At 34.9% G+C, this 12529-nt stretch overlaps 1 protein-coding gene across 2 annotated transcripts in view; it reads right to left on the reverse strand.

Moving 5' to 3' along the window:
• The window catches only part of LOC149777401 (ras-related protein Rab-34-like), a 56235-nt gene extending 44050 nt beyond the window's left edge, over positions 1-12185 (reverse strand). For both annotated transcript variants that reach the window (XM_089942014.1, XM_089942013.1), the window contains exons 1-2: positions 12074-12185; positions 7906-8033 (exon numbers count right to left, since the gene is read on the reverse strand). In XM_089942014.1, the coding sequence (XP_089798140.1) occupies positions 7906-7983 (78 nt within the window). In that variant the 5' untranslated portion in view covers positions 7984-8033; positions 12074-12185. The remainder of the gene's footprint in view (positions 1-7905; positions 8034-12073) is intronic.
• Positions 12186-12529: the final 344 nt, after the last annotated feature.

Genomic DNA, 12529 nt, shown 5'->3' on the forward strand with positions numbered 1-12529 from the left:
TGTTTATATTCAAAAGTGTGTCTTGATTTATATACAGTTTCTGTTTACACTTTTGATATTGTTCATAGATGCCACTTAATGTGTTTAACCAGTATTTCATTACATTAGTGTGAGCATGAGCAAGGGACAGCTAAATTATTCAGTAATCTTGAATTTAAAAAATCTTGAACACAATAGCAATTAAACAAAATGAAAATATCATGACAATTACGCAAGTGTTTTGCTGAAATCATTTTTAGTTGGTCCTTACTTTTTTCTAAAACTTTGCTGAAGTTCCAATGATTTTTATAATCAGAGACTCAAAAAAGCCAATGTGACCACATCTGATCCTTTATTACTTATAATACCTGGAAAAAAACATGCTACATTTGGCCTAACTCTCCAGATTACAACAATAAACTAATCAAATATCAGCTTGTTGTGTATACACACTCATCTTAATGGCATTATGTGGCCACACATCACTGCACCCACTGCAACAATTACTGGAAGAGTTTCAGTCCCCACAGGACCAGTTCCAACTGGTTTCTGGACATAAATATCCAAAACAGCAATTACGAATTATATGTATGGTAAAGCCATATGAGCACTAGTTACAGTACACAGGCAACCCGTTTCTCATTCACAGATCACGTGCTTTGTTTTGTACTCAAAGTTTACCGCTTTTGATTGAAGTATGATAAACAGAAGATCTTCATAAGGGTATAAAAATATTAATAATGTATTAGTCTTCCAACATCTTCAAAATAAATTTATGCATTTCATCAGCACAATCAATATTTTCTTGTGCAAGATGGACATTTTTGACAAGCCTGATGGGCACCTCACATAGAATATAGAGGCAAATTCAGATTGAAATTAGAGCAGTACCAGGCATTGGGCTATCAGACTGTTGCTATCCAGCTGAATATTGCTAAAAGAAATTTAAAAACAACAATTGTGAAATAAAGTATCATAGATATTCCAAAGTTTAATTGTGTCTGTGGTATCTGAAATCATGCAGGGATCCTCAAGATGAAATCAGCGCTAAAAAAATCGGATAGCCTGACACCTGGGGCCCCTCTAAATTTAGATCGGGCCCGTCCTGATTTCCAAGTGAGGTGCCCATCGGGCTCGTCGAAAAAAATTATAATTTGCCTGAGGTAACTTTGATCATGCACATGATAACATTTCAAGATGTTGACATACCTGCCACAAAATACACATCTCCCTCAATAACGCGCACACAACGGGGTCCACAAATATAGACCACACTATAAGCGTGGCGCGAGTTACCAAGGGACCTCCAAAAATTGAAAGAATTGCTTTGACATCGAGAAAACCATAAGGGGGGGGGGGGGGGCGTTAAAGACTGGGCTGTTTAATGACTGAATCCTCATTTTACAATCAAGTCGATAATAATTTTTAATAATGTGCTTTTTCTAATGAAGTTATTCGTTATTCTGTTTAAATAACATTTTTTTTCTCAAAATATCCAACATATGAAAGATCGTTCCAACTGGTTTGAACAACCATCACGTGTATGCGAAAAATCTGTGTATTACATCACTGCTTTTTGTTTTCTTGATGAGTCTGGTTCCTGTAGTGGTATTTAATAGTATCTTGCCAAATCGGTAGTTCACAATTTGGGAACTAGACTAACTGTTGATACACCACCAAACAAGATTCCTTTTTTTTAAAAAGACACACATTTATTTCGTGACCAGTCTACGTCGAAACTCCATATTTTATTGTTCAATTAGTACAATGTTAATGTTATGATTTCATTGAAAGTAATAATGAAATTTCTTATCATCCCTGAGGATATCTCTAAATGCCCATTCAAGAATTCTCTGAAACTCGCTTGACCACAATGGTCTGTATCTGTGAAATCAAGCTCTTTATTTTACGAAGTATTCTTTTTGCTTTGCTGCCTTGTTATCTTTGATCACAGTTATAAAAGAGTTGGTTAATTTAAGTTAGTTTCTGTTACATACACAATAACGTTTATTACAGTGTTCGATTGATCAAATGAAGTAAGTTCACCCGACATACGACCGAGGCCGCTAGATTTTCAGTTAGTCCGATTTTTGTGCCTTTTAACTTTTCTTTTATTCCACCTCCTTTTTTTTATTCAAAAGACATAGTTAACGTGATAATATAAAGGTGGCCAGCTTTTAATTCAGTGCAACAATACAACAAATACTTCTGCAAGTCAGTTATCAAAACACGGTTAGCACTTAATTAGGTTCTCAGAGAAACGCTCGTGGACATAGCTGTTACGGTAGATTGACACATTTTACGTTTAATTACAACAGGACACATTGCACTTATGACGATTACACTTAAAAGGAACTAAAAAATGAAACTAGAACACAAATTTCAATTGATAAAAAAAATTATTTAATTTGTATTTATTTATTAAAGTACTGCATCCACTCGGCGTAAGTGACATTTACATTGATTGAAATTTCCTCACATAGCATTAACTGCGGTGTACTAGGAATGTCGTTTGGAAAGAAAATGTAAAAAATTCTATGAGCTATTTTTAAATTTGATATTTCATAGCGTTGATTAAAATTTCAAGGTCCTATCTACCGTTTTCAACGATAAAACAAGTGATACATCAAAGTTCCGTTACCAATTTTGATCATGATTTTCTTTGAGTTCAATAAATTGGGATATATTTTTGGGGTATTTTCGGGTTTAAAAAATGGGATCCACACCTGACACCGCGTTATAAGCGGGTTCGCAAGTTATCAGAGTGCAAGTTATTGAGGGAGTGGTGTATGTGCAATCTAAATCAGATCACCACTATCCTACATGAAATTCAGATCCGATTTTAATCAACTGACGCATGGATTGTCATGCTAAAAATATGATTCTGTACTTTTAATCCTTCTGACATGGTCATGTTTCGAGAAGACACAATTTTCAGCAATCTTCTAAAATAAAATATATCAAAAAAACACCACTTTCAGTATATGCCTGTTAAATGTAGCATGCATAAACAGCAAAGAGTCATGATTGGAGCTGATGTAAAACTATCCCTTGGACAGTTTAACCCTTTACCTCATGCAAGCGCCTTTGGACACCTCTACTCCATTCACATGGAAACGCCTTTTGATGTCTATTCCATTCGCATGGAATCACATTTTGACATCTGCTGTAAACATCAGCCATTTTAAGCCAGTTTTTGTAGCACCACCTTCTGGGATAAACCCCTTTTAAATACTACATTTATTTCTGCAAATGACAGTTATGTCAGATCATGTGGTCACTGTTTATGCTCTGGTCGATATCTGCTATTTAAAGTAACTGGTTCGTAATCTCCACTTTCCAAAATGGAGGTCGCGGATTTCATTCAGTACTTAAGAAGTTTTCACAATTAGAATCACAACTATGAAAGCTTCAATAACTTAGGTAAAGGCTCTGATATTGATGTAGGCAGCAATTAGTTTTTATAAATTATCAAATTCAGATGACTTAGTGATGTAGATGCGGACAAAAAACTTGTAAATTTTTGAGTATGAGAAATGGCAGCTACGGTTGGTCACACGGTCTCACTGACTTGATGGTGAACGAGTTCTCTCAAGATTTTATAGCACATAAAAAATTCTTCCGTGAAAAATAATTACACAGCTATAAGAATCGGACTTTGCTCTTAAACTTTTCCACACATAATAGATGTGTACCAAAAATGTACAATGGTTAAAATTGCTATTAAACATAACATACACTACATTGCTTAACAGTTAACAGGCAAGCCTATGCATATGGAGTCGAACAGGTAAAGGTGTTCTATTTATAGTGCGCTGCACTTTGTCACTATGCTCTATGGGGTAAAGGGTTAAACAGCAACAATTACAGGCAAAGATGTCAGGTATAAACCAACATTTCACATATTACTTAATTGGCTCACAGTAGCTAGTGAGATGTGTTTGAAGGTTGCAGCGGGTGAGCCCATTGTGCTAATTTGCTTAGATAGGATCAGGAACTGGAACAACCTATTATAGGTAAATCAGAAATGCTCAAAGTTATTATATATTATTGACTTCAATGAGAATGTTTTAGTCATTTGTATTATATTTGTGACAAGTCTGTGAACAGTGGCAACATTTCTGTAGTCGGATTTTACAGCATATATAGAATGCAAAGCATGCTCATATCAGTTGTTGGAATAGTGTTAAAGTGTATTTAATTCATTTTTGATGCCAACTTAGGATGCAATTAACTATCAGCAAAGCCCAACAAAAATAATTTTAAGAACTCTTGCTTGAAGGGGTGTTACTTTGTTAAGCATGCCAACAAAAACAAAACAAAACAAAGATAAGGGTGGGGCTATTAACTCTTTGCTTATGCTGCAAGCAAAACATCGATATATGTCAGTTTGGTTCTGACCAGAATTCACTCAGAGAATCCAGCAGAGAAGTTTGAACATCTGGACCATCCAGTCCCTAGTGAGCTAGTGATGAACACTAATGACACTTGCATTACTTCAAACCCCCTTGAACTCCAGTGAATTTATATTCGAATTGTAACTATTGCAACATTGTGTGACAAATATTAGAAATGGGGAAATTTTGAGCATGTGGAAATTGGAGTCCAGGCTTGTGAAATTTCAGTCAGGGTTTATGTGTTTATTTATGTCACCAGCCCTGGGCCTGTGTCTAAAAAACATTTTCTTTCAGCACTGGAAATAATAAATTTTCAAATTATTTTTTGTCATAATTGGATGCTACATCCATGTCATAAGTGTTACATTCCAATATCTGACAAACTGTATGTGAACCTCTTTCGACTTCTGAAGGTGTCGGACCTTGCAAGTAAGGACCTATGTTCAATCTTGCAAGGAAAGTACATGTGTTTGACTTTGCAAGAAAAGCACATATGTTTGACCTTGTAAGTATGCGTTTGACCTTGCAAGTAAAGTACATATGTTTGATCGTACAAGTAAAGTACATGTGTTTGACCTTGCAAGTAAGTACATATATTTGACCTTGCAAGGAAAGTATGTGTTCGACCTTGCAAAGAAAGCCTTCTATGTGTGAACCTAATTCATGGTACATGGTGAATGAAAATAACACCAATATTTTTCCAAATTTTGTAAATCAGTCTTTTGTGTCAGAATATTATATCCCAGATTCTTATATAATATTGGCAACAGCTACAAAAATAGCTGTCTACATCAAGCAGTGTTCATCTTATGATATACATTCGTTACCTACTTATGACACTCTGATGTCATACAAAGCACATACCATTTTGTGGATTGGCAGATAAAAGTGAAATAAGCCTACTTTCTTCCTAAGGTTGCATCCATGTTAACAAATGCTCAAGTATGAAATTTTTACTCTATAAAGTTCACAAATGAATTCAATGGATATCATATTCTGCTTTAAATTAATATAGAAATGGTTCAAGTTGCAAATGGTTCAAGTGATTTTCAAGAACTTCAGTTTTTCAAGTCCCTGTTCCTTATTGATAAGCAGTTGCCTTCATGTCAATTGTTAGGTTCTCATTAGATTTCAAGTTTAAATAACACATTTTGTAACTGGATAAAGGATGATTTCCTCATAGTATTTTTGTCTGGGAAAAAAGATGAGAGTTGTCATGTGCAATTGGTATGATTGAAAATATCAAAATATCCTGAGCAAGGCAATTTGCATAATGGCAACAAAACATGTAATACACTCTCCACAGCCCAGTGATAAAGGGTTCTCTAAAAATATTGTGTAAGGTAATGACTTACCTATAAAATATTGGAAAATGAAAAAAAATTACACATCTTATATTAATTGTATTTGATGCTGCTATGTGATATTGGCGATTCCAAAAACACAATGTAGGAATGCAATCCTTTCATGAATGCAACAAATAAAATAAACTTAAATTACCAGCACCTAAGACAAGAATATATCAAGTAAAACTGCAACAAGGATGCATAAAACTCTTGTCAGCTTAAATATTACAAGTTGATGATTACTTGAAAAGTCCTCTAACATGTCATAATCTTAAGTGAAAAAGCAAAAACTAGCCTGTTACATCACCAACCAAGTAATGATTCCAGTTTTCACTTACATTTACTGATCTCAACATTCAATAAACAGGTAAGTTCATTCTTTTGTTTCTGTTATCACATAATCACAACAACAGCTGGATAATGTCAACAACTTTGAAAAAACTGTACATGATTTCACTGGTGTCCTACGTGTACTTCTTTCTCTGAACCAGTAAGGAAGCATCAGCAGCCAAGCAGATAGAGCTCCTAGGGTTACAGGTTTGACTGCCTCAGTGTGTCCCTGGAAAATGCAGTTAACTCCCATTTCTGTTGCATAATCCAGTCAATGTGTTACTATTTAAGCCAACAAAAAGTAACAAAACTGAACCGGAAAAATTATTCTTTTACACAGGATCTATTTCAACTTATATGGAATAAATTAGCCCATATCTGATATTTCAAAATTAAGTTGCATGGACAACTTAAAATATGTAGAATTTTGGGGAAACAGTGTCATTGTTGTTGTTGTGGGGCTGAACGATATTTTTCAGCACACGATAGGTTATACATGGTGGCCAGTATTAATGGTGGAGGAAGAACCCGGGAAAACCTCGGAAAGAACCACCAACCCACGAGAAGCTACTGGCAAGCTTTCTCACATACCCACATTGGCTGAATCTGAGACTTGAACCTGTGCAAACAGAGGTGAAATGGCAGTGATCCGTAATGGAGAGCACTTTAGACCACTCGTGGCCCAGAAACAGGGTCTAAGAAATGCTTAATCACACGTATTCGGATGACACTTTTTTTTATCTGGGATGCAGAAAATCACTTAGGCAGGGGTCTTCTGTATGCATGTAATAGGTGAGGTGCACAATTCAAAGACTTGCCATTCCTGTTTCAGCTACGTGCTTAGTGGGAAAATGTGTTGATCAGTTAGTTGTGTTGACATTTACAATGACAGAATTCAGTGGCAGAAAGACCCCTTGATGTACATGTTGCCGTTATGAAAGTACATCAAAAGAACATGATACAATTGGTGGGTGGCAAGACATGGACTGGTGGCTGAGTGGGAAAATGTGTTGATCAATTAGCTGTGCTGATATTTACGACGACATAATCCAGTGGCTGAAAGACCCCCTGATGTACATTTTGCCATTAACAGAGTACATCAGAACACCATGATGCAATAACTGGTCAGCAAGATCAAAGGCTTTGACTGGCATCTGGGTGGGAAAATTTATAGATATTTACAGTGCTTGAATTCAAAGGCAGAAAGACCCAGAGATGTACATGTGGTCACTTATAAGAGTACATCAAATAAACAACCCAAGCTTTCATTATTGTGTTCATTTCTGAGTGTAGCTGAATAAGCAGTGCACATGACCTCGGAATCAAGACATGTTGAGACTTAGAGACAAAATGTCATTTGCAAATTTGGATAAGTATTTTGAGGTTAAACGGCAAACTGACAAAAATTTTAATGAGATTCAACAGAGTGCTGAAGTTGCTAGAATTGATAGTCTAAATGGAACAGTAGCCAAGTGAAAGAAAGTGTGTGATGCCGAGCTTAGTGCTTGGAATAAGACCTTCCTTGGATTTACAAAATTCAGTCTCAATATGATGGACAAACCAGAGCTATGTCAGTGTTATAAAGAATGTAGAAATTAAACTCAATGGCAACCAATAGTTCTTCTAATTTGCATAGTTTTCTGGGAGGGGACTGCAACTTTTGCTAGTGGGACTCCTATTTTTACCAAAATGGGAGTCTTGGACTCCCTGTTTTAAAATCCTACTGAGACCTCTTGTAATATATATTTACATTTGTCCTTGCCAACTATTTAACTTATTTTGTTTAAGCTTCTTCAAGGCTTGCCCCCAAAAATTATCTGTAACAAATAAGCATGCAAGATCATACTCGTTACCTTTGGGAAATGATTTATGATTCTGTTTGAAGGAATGTGCTGAGAGATCACATTCCTGCCTGCAGACATTCTGGACATTTCTTTTATTCCACCTCTTCTAGGTTAGCATGTTCAAGGATAATTTCAAACTGAAAGATCAATAAAAATTTGGACATTACCAGTAATGTATGCATTTATCAATGTGAACTGCACTGCTTCCCACTCCATTTTAAGAAAACTATGATTGACAGCTTTATTGCTTACTTGGTCTGCATGATTTTACAAATTCAAATCTGTTAACATGTCTATTATTAGATGCTCAGAGGTATTCAATAACTATATGGAATGGTTATTAATGTGAAGTTTGAACATGGTTCCTACAGCTCTAGAGAGCTTTTTACATGGAATCTGCAGTCTTCAAAGACTTTTCAAGGACAGCCAAAAGATTTTAAGGAATATTATTTATGGAAATTTCACTTTATCAATGCATTACATAAATAGGTATTCACATAAAAGAAAAGCATGGAACTGTGCCATTACAGGGATGCTACTCCATCTGGAAGCTATTTGTGTACTTTGATCCACACAATATTAAATCCACTTGATTTATTTACTAATTACTTTTGGAAAATACATAAATAACTATACTTGTGAATTTAAAAAATGATACAAGTTTGAGTTTACACTTATTTGATTCCCTCACGAGTTTTGCCAAAAGTCAATAAGTTTTTGCAAGAATAACACCAACTATTCTGACAGTCAAAAATTCAAGGTTGCATGAACCATGTGTAAGTGCCTCAAATCTGTGTCCTGTTTACTCTATGCCAAGTGCAGTTGCTCTATGCCCATTACAGTTAATCTATGCCAACTGCAGTTACTCTATGCCCATTGCATTTTGATCAGAGCTCCAACTAGAAATTCCATATCAGGAATAAACTTACATCTAAGCAGTTAAATCCAAGAGTCACATCCAGATTTTTAAATGTGTCAATGCCAATGCCTGATATTAACTGTATCATAGTTCACAATGCAGCATATTCCACAGCAAATGCAAATACAAAATTGTCATATTCATTGCTGTTTAAAGTATGCTTTTGTATCTGTTTTGTATATGAAACTTTCTTTTTACAAATAAATCTTCTTTACTAGATGTCTACAGTATTGGAGCATGAATTCAGACACCCACATACATCTTTTAAAATATACCATTACATGACTGCTTTCTCTAACAGCTGAATGACGCAAATATGGGTATAACAGATGGTTTGTTAATGTTTACATACTACACAGAAGCTTATGCCTAGCACCATATATGTCATGAGGGGTTCATATCATTGCTTAAAATTCACCTTTGCATAATATATATATATATTACATATAATAATAAAACGGATGAGACTTCTCTAGTTTCTATTTAAGAATCGACATTGGTATTTCAAGCTATATTTTGCACTGCATAACATATATGGCAACGATGTTTACATGTTTACATCAGAGATTCAATATCAAACTGGCATAAAAACTGACCAACTATTCCACATTTAAAGAATGTCAGCTCATTTTCCATTATCACTAAATATTCCCATTACTGTGCATGTTTAATATTTAAGTGTGATGCACTGAAGAGAATACTAGTCTTACTGATTGGTCATAAATAAGGCGATTGACTGATGCAGTATATCAAAATGTGTTTGTATATAGATATATATATATATATATATATATATATATATATATATGATCAGAGGTCTCAGAAATGCTTAATCACGTGTATTTGGATGCCAATCTTTTTATCTGGGACACAGAAAATCACTGAGGCGGGAGTCCTCCATACGCATGTAACAGGTGTGCGGAAAATTCAAGACTTGCCAGTCCTGCTTCAGCCACCCACTTTGTGGGAATATGTATTGATCAATCAGCTGTGCTGAAATTTACAATGACAGAATTCAATGGCAGAAAGACCCCTTGATGTACATGTTGCCATTATAAGAGTACATCAAAAGAACATGATGGGAAAATGTACTGATATCTATGATGATTGAATTCAGGCACAGAAAGAACCATAGATGAACATGTGGTTATTTATAAGAGTACATCAAATAAACAACTTTAGCTTTTATTATTGTCTTCATTTCCAAATGTAGCAGAATAAGTGGTGCACATTACCTCAGAATCAAGAGACATGACATGTTCAAGACGTGTTGAGATTTAAACAGTTCTTCTAACTTTCATAGTGTTTTGGAAAGGCCAGGGGACACCAGGTGAAATGGACAACTAAGTTGCTTAAAAAATGTAAATGTCTTCTGTTAGGAAAGCGAAAACGACTTCACCCTGTGATTTTTTAAGAGGTACATTGACTAACCATACTTTCTGAGATGCCTCCATCACCTTAGCCCGGTTAGTTTCTAGTGTTGTAGCGAAATGTATTCATCAAGACATCAGTAGCTAGGCCTAGTTTTGATATCAGTTATGTTCATAAACAAACTCTTGCCCATTGACAAACATGTGTTTTGATAGATGATTGAACATTAACCATTTCCCGATTAAGGTAGCAACTATCACTGCCCAATTTCCGCATGCTAATTCCTTTGATGATAAAAACATACAAACTTGTACTTCAAAACTTTAACAAGTGTGTAAATAGCAATTTGTGTTTTAGGATCAGAATCGGTGATCTGGATATATATTAACTGCCTCTTGTAGACTACTACATCATAAAATTAGTTTGAAACTGTAAGTGAATCAGTGAAACTGTAAGTGAACTAACAGGATATAATGGCAGACATGACTAAGTCTTGGATGTACCAGTTTATTAGAATGTCTGTTTTTGTAAATCATCGGGCAAATATATTCATAAAAATATACAATTTATTGAAAGCAAAGCCTAGGTATTATTTTATTAAAGATTTAACTTCAAAATGCAAATTATGAAGGTCATAAATGTATGGGACAATGCTATGTAGTATGTTGTGGAATTCCCAAGTTGCATTTTATGGTCTAAGTTGTTTTCTGACTTGACACCTACTTGTGAAAATACAGAAAAAAGCAGCAAAGCAGATACTATTTAACCAGTGCCTAAAATTATTACAAGAATGTAGACAAATAAATAAACCATAAATTTGCAATCTGTCAATGGACTGTTGCAATGAAGCTATATTAAAGTGAGTTGTTACATTAAGAAAACCTCTCCTTTTAAAAATAGTTGTACTCACATCTGTATTGATTCTGTAGGAAATAAGGGTCGAGTTCATATACTGACTATAAAGGAGACATGGCTGTAAATTTATGCATCTTGGTGTGTTATGTATGAATAGTTATGGTAATGTTTTATCTGCATCGAAGAAATGAAGACAAACAGTATCATCTGAAGACATTTGCATTTGCCCTCATGTGCATGGTACAGGGAGTGTTTCAAACACGTTTAGTAATCGTTGAAAGTGCCATTATTGTGAACATTTAGAAAGTATAAATAAATTAATTTTAAAAAAATGATTAAGGGTATTTGATTAAGCATTTTTACTAACTTGAAATTACAGTAACATAATCTGGTTACTAAGTTAAAATTTGTTACAATGTGGTTTCTATGGTTCTTTTTTAGAGTTAAATGGCCAAAATATCTCAGAAAATTGTCTACTTAATAGAAGGCTTAATTCAAATAAGAGAACATGAACATATAAGTGTGTTGGCCCTATAATCTACTGTCAAAATGACACGTTTTTCTCACGCTAGTGACGCAAAATGATGTGCGTGATACAAATGTCCATAGTAGAACGAAAAGCATGTCAATCATTACAAACAAACCGCCACTAAAAGTAAGCTTGCTACGCTTGATCCATTGGATTTGTCTAATTTGTGTACATACAACCACAGGAGTCTGACGTTTTATCAATAAAATACGGCGAAATCGCTGACATGAAATCGGTAATATAAATGATAAGGTGACTTCATATTGTCATAGATTTCGCCGTACTTTTATCGTTTTCACTACCGATAAGGTGATTTCATGTTGTCAGATATTTCGACGTACTTTATTGATAAAACGTCAGACACCTGTGATACAACTGATACATACAGCTTGACAATTAACGAAACTAGGATAATATATCGACTTGTTCATCAGTCGACAAATGTAACCCATTCAATTGTGTCTTCACTTTGATAAACACAACTGCCATCCTCCTCTATTTACCTAATTTAAATGTAACCACTAAACTTTTCACTTTACAAAAGTGCAAGTAGTTGCGCGCTTCCCACCAAAGTCGATGATATGTGGGCAGGTGAGAGCTCGTAAAGTGATAAAAGGAACCGGAAATGCCTAAGTCTAGAGCATGCTCCTGTGACAACTTTGTGCACTGATGAGTCAAAGGTAATACCGTTGCTAAGCTGTGAAATTCAACAGACAAGTGAGACATGTAAAAACAATATAAGAATAAGTATAATAAAAGCACACAAGGTTTCGTTTTGACAACTGAAAGCCTCTGTTTCAATCTTTGAGACCGTTTAACACTTAAATAGAAATAATGAAATCAAATGTTAAGTCAAGTAATATAATAATAAGCTTATTGGATTTTGAGTATTGATATAGGTCACGACCTTCTACCCTCCATGCCATCTATTTACAGTGGTAAAAAAGCCATTTGTGTAA

This window comes from Sinohyriopsis cumingii, chromosome 18 (assembly GCF_028554795.1).
Source record: "Sinohyriopsis cumingii isolate HCF-2022 chromosome 18, ASM2855479v2, whole genome shotgun sequence".
In the NCBI taxonomy this organism is placed as follows: domain Eukaryota; kingdom Metazoa; phylum Mollusca; class Bivalvia; order Unionida; family Unionidae; genus Sinohyriopsis; species Sinohyriopsis cumingii.